The 21577-nt window shown below is 44.3% G+C and overlaps 1 protein-coding gene across 4 annotated transcripts in view; it reads left to right on the top strand.

Annotated features, from left to right (window-relative positions):
* The window catches only part of ACVR1 (activin A receptor type 1), a 126526-nt gene that overhangs the window by 73299 nt on the left and 31650 nt on the right, over positions 1-21577 (top strand). For all 4 annotated transcript variants that reach the window (XM_025471144.3, XM_049106069.1, XM_049106068.1 and 1 more), the window contains 3 exons: positions 13199-13462; positions 15684-15895; positions 19226-19325. In XM_025471144.3, coding sequence (XP_025326929.1) covers positions 13199-13462; positions 15684-15895; positions 19226-19325 — 576 coding nt within the window. The remainder of the gene's footprint in view (positions 1-13198; positions 13463-15683; positions 15896-19225; positions 19326-21577) is intronic.

The following is a 21577-nucleotide window of genomic DNA, read 5'->3' as shown; positions in this document are numbered from 1 at the left end:
CATTATATATACACAATTCTAGCTGCAGCAAGAGTTTTATTTGCTCTTACTGAGAAGAGCACTTGAGTCCTAATTATCCGTATATCCTTCCTTTCCCTTCCCATTAATAAAACTAATCATGCTCTAATATTGCTGTTACGCCACTGGGGAGAAGTCCATTTTTGTTTCAGAACGTCCATGTTTGGCTTCCCCTTTGTCCCTGAGAGCATTTGCAGGTGACGTCCATGACACAAATACTTAAAATGGAATATAGCTTCAGAAATATTTCTAAGCTAAGATGACCCACATTTTATCAAATTTACGAGCCATAGTTTGATTTGATTGTAGCAATGAGGGCTGGCCTTGTGCAGAGTTTTGTTGTAAGAGATTTTGGCCTGTCCTAGAGAAGATGGCCAAGTTCTAAATTATTTTGTGGGCTGACTTGATTTTACTCTTTCCAAAACCACCACCACTCAGACTTTCCACCCCAATTACCCAATGAGGGAAGGAAGGGGCTAACTTCAATAGACTTTTTGTTAGGGTCCACAAAGGTGCCCCTCTTTGCCACTGTGGGAGAAGAATAGAATAAGCCTTTCTTTGAATTTCTCATTATTGAAGATTCAGGAAGTTCTTGAAGGGGTTGAATGAATGAATGTAAGAGAAATGTCTCTATTAAATTTGTTGCTCTCATTTCTCATTCCTATAATTTGTCCCTTTTGTTCAGAATAAAATCTTTTTACCAACACATCATCAAATGAGAGACTCTTTGGGGAGAGAGATGAGAAATACCGAGCTATTGGCTGCTCACTACTAGGACCTAAACTGTAAATATCTGATGGAGCTGCACCCTTTGAAGATACTGCTTCTTTGTTGTCAGATTTTCTTATCTAACAGGATGGTGGTGTATTAGTTGATGTAAGGTGAACTATGACAAAGCTTCCATTTAGCTTTTACTTCTTGGGGAACGTTTGTTTTGGCAGTGGTTAGTTAAACTAAAGCCACACCAGCCCCCCCCCCCCCCCAGTGGACATTTTAAAACATTCACATTCAGTGCATTTATATGAGAGATGGGTAGTGTCAGTAGGGTGTGGAGAATCTAAAAATTCAATCTAAGTCAAATATTGAACAGATATGAAAAATCTAAGACCTACGCTCGATAAATGATTTCCTTGTGGTCAGCAGTGAGAGGGCAGTGCAGTTGCTTCTAGGCTTCTCTTTCATGAAGATGGGTCTCAAGAAGGAGAAGATGGATCCCATCTTCTCTTTATGGAACGACTAGTGAAGCAGGAGATTTGTAGGTGTGTCATATATGCAACTTTTGCTCTTGGGAAGAAATAACCACCACGAAAAACAAGACACAATAAAAAATGACTTTGCAATTCCCCGAACGCTGTTAAGCGGCCTCGCACTTCCTTCTGCAGCCCAGCGTGACCTCAGGCGAGCTTCCATGGATAATGATTATACGCAGTCGTCATAATTACTCAGAACTCCTGTCAGTTCCAAGATCATGTAAGACCCAGGGCGGGGTGACTTTCAAACTTTTCACTGTGACTCACAGTGAGAAAAATTTTAGAGTCGGACCCACACGCATCTGAAACAAAAAAAGTCATGAAAAACACAGTAGTCACTCTTAAGGTGTTTAATGTACTCCCATGTTACTCCCCCCCCCCCCCCCCATTCTATTTGGCTTTATTTTGTTTAAAAAGAAAGCGAGAGACCTGGTCTGGTCTTGAACCACTAAATCGATTTCCTGACCCAGGAATGGGTGGTGGCCCAGCGGTTCAGAGAAGGCGTCCACAGTGTGTCCCCGAGCTCGGGTAGTGGCCCAGTGGTTAGAGAAGGTGCCCGTGCTGTGTTCCCGAGCTCGCGGCCCGGTGACCTCTGCCACCCTGGGTGAGTGCCCCGGCCGCTGCCGGTTGGGGCCTGCAGCAGCGCTGGCTCGGACCTCGTGTGTTTTCCACAAGGTCATGAAGCCTACCCCCACTGGTCCCCGGTGGTCTGACGGGGAGACTGAGGTGCAGGTGTGTGCCCCGCAACCGGGCGCTGAGGCCGCAGCGCTGCTCCCTGCTTGGCGGCCTCCGGGCTCCGCGAGCGGGACATGCGGGGACATGGGTGTGAGCCTGGGGCGGGGAGGGAGACGGGGGTAGGAGGTGCAGGGAAATTGCTCTTGGGAAGGAGGAGGTGACGATCCCCCCAAACAGGACAGAGTGAACACCCCCCTGTAACCGGTGGTGACCCTGTGTAGGCCTCTGCGGCCCTTGCCCCCCACTGAGCCCCCGCTGAGCCACCCCAGGGCACCTTGAGGCCACCCCCAGAGACTGGGGTTCCGTGGCGGTGTGGTGCCAGGTGCCGTGTGGGGTCAGGCAGTCGTGGCTTCTCTGGGGCTTGGCCCTGGCCCTGGGGCCTCACAGTGTCAGTCGTGCAGAGCACGGTGACGTTTGGCGGGCAGATGGGGTTGCTGGTCGAGGGGTGTCCTCTGAAGGGGGCAGGCCCCAGCCTTTCTCAGGACACACGCCGGGCATCTCCCCACTCCGCCCGGTGTCAGTGTGTGTGGGTCACCTGGCCGGCCGGGCTGTGCCCGCAGTGGCGATGGAGACCGCGGGCGGCCGGTGGCGGTGGCGGGTGGCTGGCCGTGGGGGGCCTGCCCTGGGCAGCGTCACTCCTGCGGCAGGCCTGGCCGTGGGTGCTCCAGGGGCACTTGGCAGTGAGCGGCTTGTCCCGTGGGCCGCGGGCACAGCCAGTGTGATGCAGTCCCTGGGACGACTGGCCTGGCCTGAGGGGATGGCAGCAGCGCGTCTTTCAAAGACTTTTTTTTTTTTTTTTTAAATTTTTTTTTAAATTTATTTATGATAGTTGCAGAGAGAGAGAGAGAGAGAGAGAGAGAGAGAGGCAGAGGGAGAAGCAGGCTCCATGCACCGGGAGCCCGACGTGGGATTCGATCCCAGGTCTCCAGGATCGCGCCCTGGGCCAAAGGCAGGCGCCAAACCGCTGCGCCACCCAGGGATCCCCCTTTCAAAGACTTTATTGTGGGTTTGGGAGGAGAAACCGCTGTAGCCCCGCGGTACCCCTGGGTGAGCAGGGGGAGCTGGTGGGCGCTGTGGTGTCGGCGGGGCGGGAGCGTCGCGTTGTCAGGGAGCCCCGTCTAGCTGCCCAACGCCAGGGTTTTGCCGGTGCCAGGGCGCAACAGGAAGGGCCTCCTATCCTCCTGGGCTGGGATTGGGGACCACGGGCCAGGGAGCCAGAGCCCAGCAGGATCGACACATAATGCAGCGGAGGAAGCACTGGGAAAGACTTGGTGCGTGGGGAAGGGCCTCCCCCAGAGAAGCGGTGGCTGGGGTTGGAGGACACCACCTGGGCCGTCCCAGTCTGGCCAGGGCAGCCGTAAGAAGGGGGATGGGTTAGGACTAAAGGTCCTGCTGGTCTGGCCGTCCTGCCGTCCTGAGCTGGTTGCCTCCTATCCTGGGGGCAGTGAGGGCTACCAAAAGGTGAAAGAGGGGCAGTTGGTGTGTTTTCAGAGTTGTATGGTGGACATGGACCACAGGGTATGGCAAGCGGTAAGCGGATGAGGCAAACCAGCCGTGCCGGGCTGCTGGGGTGGTGCACAGGCCCGCCGGTTGTATTTTTGGAGCTGTCCCAACTATAGCAACGTAAGGGTGGCAACAAAACGAAAACAAAACCGTAGCTCCGAGAGGGGACCTTGGTGATTATTGTTCACAAATAACAATAACTGGAGAGCCAAATAATAATCTAATAATAATTCAGCAGCTACTCTTATTATTATGAAAACAGAAGCCTGAGCTGCTGACTTTTCTAGCAACTTTTGCAGGACATTTAAATCCCTCTTGCTGGCCCTTTGTTCCTGTGTTGCCATGGAGTGTCAATAAGCCCGGCTCAGAATAACCCAGGCAGTGACATGCGAGGTAGGGCTTGCTCGCTGGCATGTCGGCTGGCCAGGTTACACTGTCTTCATTGCTCCCGTCTTGGGAGGAGCACCGGGCAGCTGGCTCCCTGGCAGCTGGGCAAGGTGTGTGTCTCTTGGCTGCCTGGAGTTTGAAATGCAACCCAGACTGGCCTGCATACGGAGCATGTGCGGCTCCCGATTGAGCCGATAGCAACTGAAAATAGCCCACGGAGCACCTGTCCCTTGTACACCAGCCCCTGGCCGACTGCCATTTAGGACAGTGAGGACTCACTTTGGTGGGTCGGTGGGGGGCTGAGTGGACTTCAGTGGTTCCTAGGAAGGTCTTGGGACCCGTGACCTTGGCTTAAGAGGACGAAAAGAGGTAGCAGCCTCTTCTGAGCAGTTCCCTTTGGCACTTCTGACCAGCTGGTGGCTGGTCACAGGGGCTGTAGGACGTACAGTACGAGCTGAAGACTCCTTACGGTGCTCTTTGCCCAGCCACGCTGTGGTCCAGGAGACTGAGAGGTAGATGTTTTCTCGTGGAGGTAATAGCTTTCCTGAAAAACTCCTGGAAGGTAGATATCCGTGGTTTGTACTGGCTCAGTTTTAGGATGGGGAGACCTTGAGTTAAACTGTTTGGTTTGGTTTTCTATCTGCCCTTTAATCGCCCATGACTGTCACTAGATCACTTCTACCCAGTGTCTCTTTGCTAAATGATTCTTGCTCAGTGGTCCAAATGTGGGCATGGAATAGAATCACAGCATGTTACAGGGCTCTCTTCCCCCTTGGGACTCCTTCCATTTCCTTCTGGGCTTTCATCTCTTCAGCGGGCTTGCCGTTGTTGGGCACAGTTGGCATGTCAGTGTGGATGGAAGCGGGCTCTGGAAGGAAATACTTCTGAAATGACTGGTGGTATTACAGCTACTATTTAAAAGTGACCCTTCGTAGATACTTGGGTTATCTTTAGGCTGTCAGTGCTCTGCAGCTACAGGAGCCAGTGGGAGTCTGTGGAAACTCTGGCCTGTTGCTTTCACCTTAGTGTGTGTTTAGATATTCTTGCTCCCCAGCCAGTGGCCTCGTGACACATCTCAGATTTAGCTGCCTTTCTTCTGCCAAGGTCCGAGATGATTGTGGAAGTAGGATCAGTGTGCTGTGCCATAGAGATTGGGGGGTGGGATGGGGGAGGGAACGAGTGTTTGCAAAACCAGCTCTGGGTCACAGCACTCTCAAAAAATGCTTGGTTTCTACCTTGAGTGTAGGTACCTGGAGCCTTTTCTGCAGGCTCAGGGGTAAAAAAGAATAAGCTCACAATGACCCAGACTCAACTATGTCATGGTGACAGTAGGATCCTTTAGTCTATGACTAATAAGCCAATCTTCTTAAGTGTTGAATTTGGGAATTAGTGCATTCTTATGGACCATATTAATTAGATTGATAGGAGAAAGAAGATATACAAAGCAAAGATCAAGTTAAAGGTTGGAATTCAGTCCCAATTCATGGGATTGAAGGCATGGGATTCCTCTCGTAATGAACCTTGCATAGCCTTCTGGACCTGGTAGGGCCTTAGGGCATGAATTGGGAAATCCGGGGATAGAGAAGTAGCAGTATCAGAGGCCTGATCATTGCCCCAGTTTTCTACCCTTGGATATCCAGATCTCTTGGGCTCCATCCAGGCTGGACAGAAAATAGTCTAGAGAGCACCTTGATCCCTCTGTGGTTTTCCTGGGGTGGGGTACGGTAGGGAGCTAGAGGGGAGGAATTTAACTAATTCTGGACATTTTTACCTTTGGCTTTGGGTGCTGCGATGCCTGGAGGCTGGCATTCTAAGACTGTTGTTCAACAAATTGTAGCCCTGCCCATCTTCTGAGGGATTTATCTCTGTGGTTTGAAAGCTTCCAGAAAGGCTGTGGGGTGTGGTGGTGGTTTGCTGCTGGTACGTAGAGCCAAGATTGGCAACCTTGAAGGCCCAGTCACTGGTAGGGCACAGAAGGGCAAATAGAGGTGGGAGCTTGGTGCCGAAGCCGCCCTGTAGTTCTTTCTCCACTGTCCTATCCCACGTAGAGCCCTTGGTTGAGGTTTCCTACCACCAGAATTTTCAATACAGAGCCTGGCTAGGAAACCTTCACTGGAGTAAGCCACGTGCTCCCCAGTTAGCCGGTGGAGCGTTGAGAGACAACCACATGAGTCAGGCACACGTCTTCCCACACTGTGAACAGACCTTCCAGTCTCAACATTGGCTAGATGGGACTATATCGCTGGTTCTCTTCAAGTCTAAACAAGGAATGGCTTCTCTGAATTGGTTATTTTAAAAAAAGATTTTATTTATTTATTTGTCAGAGAGAGAGCGAGAGAGAGTGAGAGTGAGCGCGAGAGTCTAAGCAGAAGGAGTGACAGGCTCCCTGCTGTGAAAAGAGCCCGCTGCAGGACTCGATCCCAGGACCCCTGGCATCATGATCTGAGCCGAAGGCAGACACTTAACCTACTGAGCCACACAGGCGTCCCTCCTGAAATGCACCCGGTCTTTTTCTCTTCACCCCCAGACTGTGGTACTGTTACTCTTCCTGTAAGTGGAACTTTGCTCAGACCCGGGCACTGTCCGTATATGGGGTGGGGATGTTTTCTGGTCTTTAAAAGAATTCCTTAGTAGGTAATTCCCATTAGGCCTTGTAATCATTTCTTTCTCTGAAGCAGAGATTCAAGAAGTTTGAAGACACGATGAAGAAAGGGGTCATTATTTTCCCCCTATTAAAGAGTTGCTTCATAGACATGGTGCAAGTGTGAAAGCCGTGTCTTTGCTACGTTCTGGGAATCATAAAAAGCATGGAAAAGACAGACCGATATTGTCTTAGGTCAATACCCGACAATGTTCTTTCACTTGTTAGTCACTTAAACACAGACCAAGTTTTTGGCTTTGAAATGGAAGGTGTGGTTGCTGCAATAGGGCTTAATTTACAGGGATTATTTCAGAGACAAGGAGTCAGCCCAGACACAAAATAAACAGATGGCACTTTTTTTTTCCCCTCTCAGCTTCAGCAGTTCAAATGCAGGATGACTTGGGAATCCTTATCACCTTGAGCAAAGCAAGGAAGGGAAAATGATGTAATTCACTCTTCCCCACTCCCTGCTGAAAACGCCATTACTTTCACCGAGAGGAGAAAAGTGGCAGCAAAAACCAGGGGCATCTTTTTCACTGCCGAGCAGGCAAGTCCTGCATGACCCCCCTCACGTGGCTGGAGTCAAGGCGCTTACTTTGTATTGATCGTTCTGGTCACCTGAGCATCGTAGTAGCCCAGAGTCCTCACATCAACCATCTAAGGAAGGACCATCCCTGAAAGCCCTGCTGTTCTATTAATGTATTAAATAATGTCTTGTTTTTAGGGACTTTTGTATTTTTACCTCTTTCTTGCAACAGACAAACAGGCAAACAGAACACCTACTGCACCACAACAAGTATTAATTTTCTACACTTGTAAGCCGGAGTAGGTGAACAGATGTGACGCCATGGTGAGCTCCTCTACGAAAAAGTGGTTTGCACAGACATGCTGGCTCAGTGACTAAGCCTTGCCTTAAGATCTCTGCTGACATTTAAAGACTTTATAGGCTCAGTCTGCTCTGAAAACCAGTATCATGTCTCTTCCCACCTCTAAATCCTTTCTGTGAATTCATTCTGAAGCAAATATTCATCAGGCTGGTACTCCTGTCAATTACTGAGGCAGGTGGGGGGGGGGGGGGCAGGTATATACCAGTGGGCGGAATAGGCTTAGTTCCTACCCTCATGGTGCTCCTAGTCGAGAGGAAAGACATGCTCATTCAGTAGCCAGACAGATACACGCATGTGAGTATATGCAGGTGGGTCTTACTTGAAATTTGAGGGTATTAACAAAGGTTTCTCCAAGGGGGAAGTGAGTGTGAATACATAAATGGGGAGTCGGCAGGGAGGGAGCTAATAAGCTTTACCTGTGGGGGAAATTCTGTACCTAAAGGACCTGACATCCTGGAGCAAGAGAGGCCTTCTGACAACGGAGGCGTGGTGAGGGCAGCCTAAAGAGGTGGGGATCAGCTCTACCAGGACTTGTGGCCACATTAACCCATTTCAACAATCATGGAAGGCAGAGAGGACTACATCTCAATGGGGATGCCATCTACTCAGTTCCAGAATGCTGGAGGATAGGACATATTTGTAGCTATTGTCATTTTCGAAATCTTGGGAATCATGAAATCATGTTCTGTTGTTGTTATTCTAATGTATATGTGATCCTATTCGATCTTTCTTAACTCCTGGAATATGTTTTCTTCTTGGCTTTACAACTTTGCAGGGTATGGGTTTCTCTGATCAGAAAACAAACAAACAAACCCAAAAAAGCAGTGATTTGGGTTCCCTGTCTGGGTGTTTTATGAGAGCATTTAGACTCTTGGGGTATTGTCTTCCCAAGCATATAGCTTGCCTTCTTGTCAGACCATCAAATGCCCTTCCCTGGGCGTTCCAGACTGACCTTTGTGTTTCTGTCTTAGGAGCAGGCTTCTGGCAGTGATACCTGGCATTGCAAAATCCATCCCTGAGCCTTTGTTTAATGCCAGAGATCTCAAATGCTTTCTGATTCTGGAGAAGTGCCAAGCTGCACTCATGGATTAGGAGGCCATGGAAGGACTCCCCCCTGCCCCCCCCCCCCCCCCCATCTAATAAGCCTAATAGAAGCTGTCATTTCAAATGAATGAATCATTTATACTGTTGGAAGGAGTCCAGGGATGTTTGGGGTTCCCTTTTTAGCCTATCAGGTTCTGAGCTATATGACTTTTGTAAGAATAGTGTAGTAGTGTAGTCACCACATTGTTACTTGTGCTGCTTTGCGGTGAGTTTCTGAGAAATTCAAGTCTGTTCCTTTTGCTGATCTCTGGGGTCATGGCTGCAGGCTGGTTTACTTGTGGCATTTTCTCATTTGTCTTTTGTGTCAGACTTTAGTGGGAAATATGAGGTTTTGTGCACCATTTAGATTGATAATCAGCTTAAATGCTTTCAAGTGTTCTGGAGTACATGACTAAGAATGTGGATGATGAGCCCATAGTGTTGTGCTGAGATTTCTCAAGTCCCCCCTAAAACCTTGATGTGAATACTTTTACTCTGAGCTACAGGGTGATGTGAAACTGTGGACATTCTTAAAAAGTCCACAGTGCTCTTTGCTCTGCCTTTTCTTGTGACGGTCTATGGTTAGGTGATGAGAGCAGTTGTGTCCAGAAGTGAGCAGAGCATCGCCCAGAACAAGAAAGATCTTTTAAAAGATTTGAGATTCTGAGCCCGTGCCTCTGGTTGTAGCGCCAGCCCCCAGTCCTCCCAGGACTGGCTGGGAGTGGAGGACTCCCCGCTCCTCCCAGTCTGTTCACAGGGACTTGGTTCTGGTGATACAGAGGGCACACGGTGCCAGCCATAACACTGAGTAATACTGGGAGGTGCCTCTTAGAACAAACAATGTGGGTGAGCTTCACAGAGAGGGAATACCTCTGGCTTGACATTTAAATTACTGAATTATTTAAATGAGTGTCAATTAGGTGGAGTAGACTTGCTGCTTTCTGCCAGGGCACTTCCTAGTTATTTGCACAGGCAAGTGTAAAATACTTCATGTCAGATACGGCGCTTCCTGTTTGTGTTGTCGAAAGTCACAGAAGGTGACTGTCCAGGCCTCGGTGTACCTCAGTACGTACTGAATTCACATCACTGTCTGAGAGATTACACTCCTACTCCGGGCCCTACAAGGGATTTTGTGATAATTCTTGCATCCTGTGTACCCCCCAGCCCCACTCCAAATAAAGTATCACAGGCCCACACATGTTATGGTTATTCCTAAATTTTTGATCAGACTAAAAGAGTGAGTCACAGCCATTTTGGGGCCTGCTGTGTGCTCTTAGAATTGTGGATATTAAGATCTGAAAATGTTACCACCTTGCTTTTAACCTTCTTGGTTGACTTAGTAATCCCAGCTCAGAAATCTTTCTGGCATCTCTTCGACTAATCCACACATGTCGAATGAAACTGCCAAAGTGGCAGTTCATGAGTGTGTGTGTGCCTGCAGGCATGTGTGTGCTGCGTGTGGTCATTCTGATATACTTAGAATTGGGGGTCTTCATTCAACTTTGGTGGTATATAAAAAAATCGATTCATGAAGGGCTCTGCTAATTAGTTATATGGAAATGTACAAATTAGGAAGGTTGAATGTTGGTGAGAAGCAAAATTGGAAGTGAAGCTGGTGAAGGTTTTGTATTTTTCCCATTAGCTAACCCCTGGACTGAGCTCATGGGCCCTCAGAGCAGAGATTAATTTAATATCACATATCATTAATAACCATCTTTCTCCTCCTTTTTTCTTTTTCTGGATTGTGGAGGTGAGGATATGAAAACTCTAGTTTTTGACACCTTAAAAAGAATGACCTATTTAAAAGTAGTCAACTCGTGGCCATCTGTATACAACTAGGGGAAGAATATAAAGATTCAAGGAGAGTGTTTAATAAATGAATGAATCCCTTTGACTTAGTTTATGATCCCCCCAGGATAAGCTCTGATTACAGTTTATGACCCGCGATGCCGGTGTGTGCTGCATAGTTGGGTGTGGTGAGTTGACTTTTACTGAAGATGGTATTTACTTGAAGGTGCTCAGTGCTGGCAAAATTCTTTCAGTTACATTCCAAACATCTGTCAGACTGTCCCCACATCCTGTCAAAAGATAGGGACCTAGGAAGGGCAGTCCACACCTTCTATCTGTGGAGCAGGGGTTCAGTTTGGACTCTGGCTAGCTATTTATTTATTTATTTATTTATTTATTTATTTATTTATTTATTTATTTTTAAGGGGGCTCTACCCCCTACTTGGGGCTTGAACTCGTGACCCCAAGATCAAGAGTTGCACGTTCCACCACTGAGCCAGCCAGGCACCCCAAGGGCTCTAATTTTAAAAAGCAATGTTCAGTCGGAGAGCACGTGAATTATCGTTATCTTATTTTTTAATTTAAATTTGACATTTTAAATTATAACCACAAGGTGTCCTCAATTCTTTTGTAACTGGACTATTTCCATAGGATCAGTGATGAGCGAGGTCTCTGTTGTCTGGCGTTACCAGTTTGTTGTTGCTCCTGCTGGACCGTAGGCACAGCCAGTTAAGGGATCCACACTCGTTGGTCCATTATCAGTCCACAAACAGCTACTCTCTTACCTTATTTTCATTTTACCCCTTCATCCTTACACTGACTGGTCAGCCCCAACCCAGTGTCAGGAGACACAACCTCTTTAATAATAAGGTGTTAGTGTGTGTCTTTGGATATCTATGACCTTTGAAAATATTTAGGATTTTAAAATATATGTTCGTGTTTCAAATTTTCACACATGCATTCTTGCACAGTTTTAAAATACGGTATTTTAAATTCCCTGCTGTAGATCACAAACAAATCAACATGACACCATTAACTCTCTCTCCCTTTTACCCTGCCTATCCATTTTCCTCCAAAGAATCATCACCTGTTGGGCAGCATAGTTGGCAACCCTCAGCCCAATTTTGTGCCATTCAAGAGTGGCGAAGAGTCTAGACTCCCTAGAAATATTATCTTTCAACTCACTTTTGGCAAGTGTAAACTTTTTGCGGGATTATGTCAACAGATATATATGTTTCTCATCCTCATAGAAATAGATTGGTGCTGGAGTTTCTCTAGGCAGGGAAAATAAAGACTATCTTTTGGCTCATTAAAATTTTTACTCATTAAAAATGTCTGAGGCTCTTGATTCTCGGGGGTGAGACTGGTGACATACATATACTGTCAGCGGCTATTTTGGATTTTCTGCTTTCAGGCATGTCTTTGCTCTTGGATGAGCCCCTTGTGGTTTTCAAAAGAACTAGCAAGTCAATTATAAATAGAAGGCTTGTGTCTGTGTGTCTGCGTGCACTTACTCTGTGGGATGAGGCACCCACATTACAGTGGGTAGTGAACTATTTTTCACTTCTTTGAAGAGGGAAGAAGAAAGATTAAGAACACTTTTCTCTTTTTGAGATAACCCACGTCTCTACACACACCCACACAAATCTGTGTAAATGAACTTGACATTTTCAAAGACCTTACCTTAAGGTCTCCTCTTGAAAGCACAGCCACCCAACCTGTTATTTTAAGAAAGAAGCAGTTATCTCACAGACCTGCTACAGGGGGTTCAAGAATTAGAAGGCAGTCAGTCTGTGCCATAGACCTTCGGAGGGAGCTTCTAAAAGCTGAATTTTTTTTAATGTGAGCGTTGCTTCAGAACCTCTAGGACTTGGCTGTTTACATTCTATCTTCACTTTCCTTCCCTACTAGTGCAAACTGTTGGGACCAGCAAGTATGAACTGATCATCCTCACAAGGGAAGGGAAAAGAAAGAGCAGAGCAGTTTGAAAAATTAGATCACAAATAAGTGTTTCCTGAAGAAGTTAATTAGGCGGTCTGATTAGGCTTCACTGATGGATGATACGTTTCTGCCTCTTTCTCTCATACCTTGGACCTACTAGGTGTGGACTGTTCCCGTGGTCCTACCTGTTACCTTACTGTTAAAACATTGTTCTGTTCTCTTTGTCTTCTTGTACCCTCGTCTTTAATGATCGGTGCCAATTTTTTTTGCCATTAAAAAATGTGTAAGCCGCCAAGAATTTCCATTGTACTCAACATGAGAACTTCAGTGTTACTCCTATTGAAAAATTAGGCATCTAGCTGCAAATATTGGTAAGAGATATTTGTAATTATAGGCTGTATCCTTGGGAACCCTTGATTATACTGATATATTATAGACAATGGCAGGAACACCAGCATCCCTTGTATTACTAGTTGATGGATTAGTATGGAGTTAGCAGGGACTGGTATTAACAATTGCCATGTATTTAGGAGCCTTTAAAAAAATCCTATAAAATAAAGGTGATGAACATTATGTTCTGGAATAATATTTTATTTTGATGCAAGAAAATTGGGATGAGAGCCCATCAGGCTGAAGATAATGTGAAAACCACAGTGGGGGAAGTTCAATGTCAGAAGCCTTGAGGGTATATGATAACCATTCTTTGGCCTGGTATGATCTAAAAGAGTACACAGCTTGTATAAATGTACTCATATATTGAAAGGTGATGGTTATTTGGTGGTTGGTTGATCAAGTGAAAGGTATGAGATAACAAAATGTGCACCTCACGGCTAGTGATGATGCTTGGCCTGACTTTCTATTTGGTAAATGTGTTGAAATGGTCTTGGAGAAACTGTCTTGTTCCCCTAATGAGAGTAAAACCTACAGAGTGATATTTTTTTTTGCTTCGTCTTGCTCCTTTGCAGATGAGAAGCCCAAGGTAAACCCCAAACTTTACATGTGTGTGTGTGAAGGCCTCTCCTGTGGGAACGAGGACCATTGTGAAGGCCAGCAGTGCTTTTCCTCATTGAGCATAAACGATGGCTTCCATGTCTACCAGAAAGGCTGCTTCCAGGTCTACGAGCAGGGGAAGATGACCTGTAAGACCCCGCCATCACCTGGCCAAGCTGTGGAGTGCTGCCAAGGGGACTGGTGTAACAGGAACATCACGGCCCAGCTGCCCACTAAAGGTTCCCGTTGACTTTTCTATTGCTAGATCAAGGGTTTCTGTTGGTGCTGTTCTTATTCTCTGGGGGTTAAAGATGGAAGTAGTCACAAGGCTTTCTTCCTACTTTTTGAACTAGAGGCCATGGGTGACAGAGAAAGGTAGCTCTAGGTGAGGAAGGAAAAGGCATGGCCTTTTGGAGTCTAAAAGGAGGATAAATACCTTTGGGTAAGTGAGCAAGGTAATGGCCATCTGGGAGAGACGGCTTGCTTGGCTGACTAGATCATGAGCATGTGAATAGCTCCTTTTTCCATCAAGGAACCATGATGTCATAACTTCTGAAACAGTTCTGCTTGGTAAATACTCATCTCTATATTGGGTGTGTGGGAAGGAAAATGGGACGGAAGACTCTGGTGGCTGAGTGGAATATGTTTCCTTCCTCATGAGGAAAGAAACAAAGCCTCGCTGACCTTTGTTCCCATATCTGATTTCCCAGTGAACCATCACTGAAGCTTGAAGCTGGGTAAGATTTCACATGAACCTTGTAGTTTATGTGGAATCTGTGTTGTATTAGATGGATTCCATATCTATGGAAATCAGTCTTCCTCTAAAACCATTTCCCCATAAAATGAGCCCTAATTTGCTGCCTCAAAGTCACTACAAATATTAATGTTCCTTGGTGTTTGTAGACCCACTCCAAGCCAAAGTTAATTCTCTTAACCTATAGAACATTTTAATAGGCATAATTACTTAATTTTGGCCTCGCAAAAGAATAAACAGACCAAAAAAGTGGAGTGAAAAGGCTACTAGGATTGTCCACTGCCAGAAATGTCAACTAGGCAGAAGAGACAGAAAAATGAAAAAAAGAAAAAGGAAAAAAACTGATACAAGATTATGCTTTGCAGTGTTTCAGTTATGGTGATGACCTTAAGGCATATGTTAATTCTGATATGCAAATATCATTGAATAATAAAAGAAGGTATTTAAAAGAGAGATTAAGTATTTAAATGGCTAAAACTAAAAGAGTCCCAGATGGAATAAACTTTACTCTTAACCTTTGTGAATTAAATTGTAATTATTGGAGGGGATGGACATGAAGAAATATCTGCACTCACGCAAAAGTAAGACCTATAGTGCGGAAAGTTCCTAATCTGCAGCACAATCTGCAAGACTGAGTTGTAATAGAAAATTTATTTTCTTTACTTAAGGAATTTCTAATTCAATTAGGGAGACACCATATTTATAATTTAATGTTGTATATAATTAGTTTTACACTTTTTTGTACAAATGACACGTACCGTGGAGTATTATGTGCCAAGTCGTTGATTAATTTGGATTTGGAAAGTTAAAAGAAATGTAAAAAGGATGTCAGGCTTGTGCTTGGATTGTGGAAGGAGGCAGGGATGTGGAAAAGGCCTATGTGGGGAAAAACAGGGCTTGGTGACACCATGTCGTTAGAGGTTAGACATTCAGAGATGATTATTGTTTGGAGACCTTTCAGTTATGAACTATTACTATCCAACCAAGGAATTTTTTTTATTTAGATCGCTAGGCAAGTAGCAAGTCTTTGTATTTGCCAGAGTGGTATGCAAGTGTTGAAGTGAATGCAGGGATGTTTGAATGGGTAATGTGATAATGCCGAGCGAGGGGGTGAATGAGTGATTAGGCGAGTGAGTGAATCAGTGAATGCGGGTTTCAAGTGAGTGAATATTGAATAAGTGAGTAAAAGAACAGATGAATGAATGGGTTCCTAGGCAGAAATCGTGATGTGAAAAGATCAATGAGAATTCAGTGGTAGACATCCAAGATACACTGAGGAGAGAGACCACAGATTGGGTAATTTGTTTTTAACTCAGATAGCACTTTCTCATAGGAATATTACATCATCATCTCTGTCTAGAAGGGCTAAGGATAAAACATTTGTACAGATCAAGTCTGCATTAGTAACAGTAGAGCCAGAGATTTGTGTAGTACTTCATATTTTGAAAGTGCTTATGCATACGTATGTGAATTATATGGTTGGTTCTCAGTGGATTTTTTTCAAACTCTGGTTGTGCCTAAATGAATAATGGTTCAAATGACCAGGCCACTGGCCAGGCATTGGGAAGTATTTCAGTTTTTAACAGTTTGTGACTTGTGAGACCGTGTGGTCAGGCTCAGGAGCTACTTGTCAGGTATTGGTTATGCTAAATAATAAGTAAACCGTGATCCTTACCACCAATTGCCCTTTTCTCCCTCATCTCCAGGGAAATCCTTTCCTGAAACACAGAATTTCCACTTGGAGGTCGGCCTCATTATTCTGTCCGTAGTATTTGCAGTATGCCTTCTAGCTTGCCTACTGGGAGTCGCTCTCCGAAAATTTAAAAGGCGCAATCAAGAACGCCTCAATCCCAGAGATGTGGAGTACGGCACCATCGAAGGGCTCATCACCACCAATGTTGGAGACAGCACTCTAGCAGTGAGTTTGTGACCCCAGGGAATCCCAAGCATGACAAAGATGGCTAAACATGCTTTCTTATTTCCACCCTGAAATGCTAACCAGGAGCTGGTGGCTGGACAACGTGCACACATACCACTGGTCACATGTTGGCACCTGTTTAGTCTCCCCTATGTGAGCACATTTATTTTAGACACATGTTTATGTTCAATGAGGGAGGGGATTTATTTTAATAGATTCTTGGTAGTTATTTTTCTCTTGGGGAGTAAGGGAAAAGGTACAGAGAATGGTTGCCTCTAATTTTGGGGGGAGCTTGGAGTAACTCAGTTACCCTATTTTTAGCAATGAAAGTGCCTTCAAAAAAAGCACCTTTGCTTAATATTAAAATCACTTTCCCTTCTAGATTATTTTAACACCCTGTAATTTAAGACTTTAAAACTTGACATCCAAAAAAGCAGCTATTAAACTTTTCACGCTCCCGTGCTGCCCCCTGGTGGAGGGTAGTCATTTGTTAAATCAGTGCTATCCAATAGAAATACATGTGCCACATATATAATTTTAAATTTCCTAGTGGCCACTCAAAAAAAAAAGTTTAAAAACCTCCCACCATAGGTGATATTAATTTTGACAACATATTTGACCTAATATATATGGTTATTACCCTTTCAACATATAATCATTAACCATAAAGAATCATGAATGTGATGTCTTTCTTAATTTCTTTTTTTTTTTTAAGCTAAGTTTTTAAAATCTGGTGTATATTTTACACTCACAGCATATACCAGTTCAGTGTAACTACATTTAATTTGCTAAAAGTCAACAACATGTGGCCAGTAGCTACCTTCGTGGACAGCTCAGGGTTAGACACCAGTTTTTAAAGTTGTTCTTTTGCATGTTTTTAAATGATGAAATCACATGAACACTTTTTACCTTTAAAAATTGTCCAGTGTTATTTTCAAAGAAACTTTAAGGGAGCCACTTGCTATAAATAGGTTACCATAAAATGCAGAAGAGAGAAGTTCTGAAGTGGTACTATGCTGAGTCTGATGCCTCCTCTGGAAAAGGTGAAGATTAGTGTGTGCTAGGTGTTAAAAACATGCTGATACTAAAGACTTTCCTTGTCATAATTTGATGGAAGACCATCGAGGTTGTACCTTTCTGACATGATCTGGTGTTATTTTATGTCATGGCCATGGCCACGCATCCCTTAAGACCATCTCGTGTTAAGTCTTGTTCTGCTAGACAACAAGCTTCCAAATGTGTGGTAGGTCACAGCTAAGCTTCCTCTGTGCTGGAGGAGACACGCCCTTACCAGTGTTTGTAGCTCAAGGGCAATTCTTGGACCAACCTTGGCGAGTTGTTAAGACATTTGGTGGTGGCTGATTCAGGCTGGGAAATATCCCACCCTCCTGCCTTCCCGGTCATCGGGCCACCAGTCAAAGAAGGGCGGGAGAGTATCTCATTGGCTTCCTTTCACCTACGTATTTGGATTACGGGATAGCAGAACTGGGGAAAAGAGGAGGTGAGGACAGTCTGTTTCCCAAAGTGAAGAAATACAGTTTTTCGTTAGCAATGTGCTCAGAAGTTTGCTTCAAACATCAAGGAAGAGTAACTGAGTTTCTGGAGTCAGTAGCAAGAGATGAAGCTGAATCCTGACAAAGCTTTAGCAAAGCAAGATTCTTAAGTAGTTTAGTCAGCACTTGGCTCCCCAGGACCGTTAACCACGATGGACAAGGACAGGACTATCTAGCGTAAATCACTGTTTATGTAGCTTCTCTGAGTTTGGAAGAGGAATGGGAGCATGTGCTAAAATCGTCTTCTCAACTGCGTGGTGTCTGAGGACAGGGTATCGCGGTAACAGTAGCACAGTGAAGAACACTGTTTACAGCAAGTTGTCGTTATCGGTCTCTATACTTGCTTATTTATGTTCACTTATGTGGTTCAGCAAAGCCTGACTTACTGAACAGCTTCCTAACTTGGAAAATAAGCCTTGGGACCCAGGAGTTGAAGTAGAGGTTGGTTAGTCTTTGGTGGATGCCACTGCCTTGCCTTAAGTCTACGAACTAGATTTAAAATCACGATTATACATTATGAAAAAACGCATTTGTTTAATTTTCAGAATTATTCTCTCAAAAAAATTGAATGAATAAAGAGAAAAAAGAACAGCAAAAGAGATGGTTAGGGAGATGTGAAACTACTTCATCTACATTCAATTTCTTGTTGATTATCCATTTTGTGGTTTTTAAGGATTCTAAATATCTTCCTTTGGATGTTCAGATTTTGGTAATTTTGCTGATCAACAGTACTTCACAGTGGTGCTCAGAGTAAGTAAAAGAAGACGAAATTCAGACAAATCAATGTATTGCTTGAACAGGCCAGCTAACATGTTGGGAAAGAATGAGCTTTGGGGAATGTTAGCTCAACATTGCTGCAAACTTACCTCCATGGGCATAATATGGTGTATTCCAAATAGTCCATTCCATACAAAGAGATGTCTACTCCTCGGCTTGCACTGAGGATAAAAAGGGAAAACTTAGGAATGAACTAATTGAGGATTTTTTTGCACAATATGTTCATTTTCAGAAGTAGGTTTTGGGCATGGTTTTATGTTTTGTATGAAAGTTTTATTTTTTTCCCTCTCTCATTTGTGAATAATTCACATCCGGAAATGACACTGAGGGTTAGCCTTTGTGATCCTTTTGTTCCTCACTTACCTAAAGGGTACCTCCATCCCGGGGCCCCTCTCTGCTTGAGTGTACCAGCTAGATGACCCACGTGGCCATTGGAGTCTTTACAAGAGAAACAACATTAGAGACTTGTTTGTTCCTTGTTCCTAATTTGTTTGTTCCTGTTAGAGTTCCTTAGTTAGCCTGTCAACCAAAGTGAATCCTTTCATAGATACTTAGGAGCAGAGCAGAACATGGTTGGTTATGCCCAGGCCTTGGGTTTGAAGACCCTTCCCTCTTTTTGCCCCGCCGGTCCCTCATTTGGCTGCTTTCCCGTGTGCTCAGCCCTGCTTCTTGGACTTTCTAATTTGCATCTTTGACTTTGTCCACTCAGCTTTTATATATATATATATATTTTTTTTCAATGTATATTTTGTATTCTAAAACTCTAGATGCAAGAAAAGACTACTTATCCCTCAGGAAAACCTATCATATGTTTGGGAAAGGGCTAGCATCTGGTTTTCCTAAGAATACCAGTTCTTCCTCCAGTGGGGCTCTCATACACACAAATGGGCCCCAGGCCCAGGATCGCCGTCTCCATGCAAGTTAAAGTGATATGCATGCTCATACTCTAAACTGGAACTGTTTCTCAGGAGTTTCTTTTTCTCCTTGTTTTGAACCACAGGATTTATTGGATCATTCGTGTACATCAGGAAGTGGCTCTGGTCTCCCTTTTCTGGTACAAAGAACAGTGGCTCGTCAGATCACACTGTTGGAGTGTGTCGGTAATTTTTTTTTTTTCCTCCTCTTTGTGGGTTGTATGCAATGTTAGCTAAGTGGCTCTAGAAGCAGGACAGAACTTGGAAAATCTGCCTTGCATTGCCTGTTGCTTGTGAAATAACAGGAGATGCTGTGGCCATGTATCTGTTCTCTGTGACTTGAGTTGGAGCACCTCAAGTTGTTGGAATTCTTGTCAAAGGAGTCCATCGCTAGTTAGTCTGAAGAATGGCTAGTCAAAAGCTTTTAGTTGCAAGTAGACCCTTTGGGATGATGGGAAGGCATGAGAAATGAATTAGCATGGCTGCTCCTGGCTGCAGGCATTGAGTGATGTGAGGTGAGTGGGCGTTTGGACAATACACTTGCTTATGGCAATCCTCCAAGCCCGCTCACTCTCCCACTGTCTTTAAAAATAATGAGATAAATTTATCAAAGCTACCTTTATAATTGCTTTGTTTAAACAAGAGCAATCTCTCTCTGTGGTCTCATATTTTCCCCATCTAGGAACATGTTTATATATAGATGCAATTAGAATGTGTATACAATTTGTGTTGCTTCTTTCAGTTTTAAGCTCGTACACATTTCCACATATCTATACACATCACAAATATTTTAAAAGATAGTGTAACTATGGTCCCTTGAATGACTGTTTCATTTTAACGCTACCACTCAAGAAAGCTTCTGCACGTATTGCATCTTTCTTTTGAGTGCTCAGAAAAAATTCCCAGGAGTTGGAGTATCCTGGGTCAAAATTTGTGACATTTTTATGGCTTGTTTGTAAATTGCTGATTTGCCCTCTACGAAGATGGTGCAAAATGCCTTTTTTGGTGGGGGGGAGTCCTGAGTTTTATTAGTTTTACTTGTATTTGGTAGGTATTTATGAGTCATGTGGTAGGTGTCAGTAATTTTTGGGAACCACACTTCATGCTTCTCTTGCACAGTGGACTGTGAGCAGGGAAGATACAAATAGAAAAGCCCCAAATACGCTCATCACACACAACCAGGGCTGTCCTCTTGTGCTGCCTAACATGCAGTTTGATTATGAACGGGGGTATTTGGGTAGGAGTGAGAAGGCGGTGACAGGCGACATTTACCTGTCTTGCTTACCCCTACCCCCCTGTCCCGTGGCCACTCACCATTCACAGAGCAGCCAATGTCAGTATCAGTTTTCAGAGACCGACCCCAGAGTCCAAAGGGCAAAACAGTATTGCACCGTTTAAAAACACATACTGTTTCTGCTAGTGTAGATATTCTTGAGCATTTTCGGAAATAGTATAAATTCAGTTATAGCATTTTGTTGGTTTAGTGCTAAAGACTTTCATAAAAGCAATGCCATTTCAGTAGCTTATAAAGTTAGTGTTCACGCATGCAGCCTTGAATAAAAATGTATGTGAAGAACTGCTTGGATAGTATGTTGCCATTTTGGGTTCAAAATGGGAAGTTGGACTAGATCAGTTGTTACCAGATAGTGATTTGTGAACCCCCCAAATTTCAGATACCTTAGCGATTCCTGTGGGGGGCTCCATGGCCTGTACTTTTGGGCAGTTCTGCTTCTGTTTTTAGGAACTTTTGAATAAGGTTGCATTTCTAAAAAGCACTTGACAACTTAAAAGCATTTGAAAGCCACTGAAGTAGGTTTCTATTTTAAATGTCTGCTTACCCTGACATCCATCTCTGTTTTCTTTCTTTCTTTCTTTCTTTCTTTCTTTCTTTCTTTCTTTCTTTCTTTCTTTCTTTCTTTCTTTCTTTCTTTCTTTCTTTCTTTCTTTCTTTCTTTCTTTCTTTCTTTCTTTCTTTCTTTCTTTCTTTCTTTTAAAAGGATTTAAGGCTACTTTATAGTAATGTATACAATTCTCTGGGACATTTTTTTCTCTCCTTCCCAATAAGACTATGAGGACAAATGACAAATAAAGAATTTCACCAAAGGCAGGAAAAGATCAGCATACTGTTTTTTAGCAGCCTGTTTTGTAGTACCTTAGCACTAGCCTTCGTCTTGAACTCCAAATGCTGGGCAATTGCTGTGACTGTATTAAAATGAGTCCTGCTCTAAATACCATTTTTGCGACCTGACGGCAGCCCACAGTGATGACTTACTGGCCACATTTACCATCCTTTTGGATTAGTCATTGGTATTTCACAAGGACATTGTTTATCACGAGGGAGTGTTGATTGTGTCATTTTCATTCTATGTCAGGACATAACCCCCTGGATAAGCATGCTTTCTTTCTCCACGTTTGGGTTCTTGGGTTCTCGTGGCTTC

The sequence above is a fragment of the Canis lupus genome, chromosome 36 (assembly GCF_003254725.2).
Source record: "Canis lupus dingo isolate Sandy chromosome 36, ASM325472v2, whole genome shotgun sequence".
In the NCBI taxonomy this organism is placed as follows: domain Eukaryota; kingdom Metazoa; phylum Chordata; class Mammalia; order Carnivora; family Canidae; genus Canis; species Canis lupus.
This window is presented reverse-complemented; position numbering and strand designations above follow the sequence as displayed.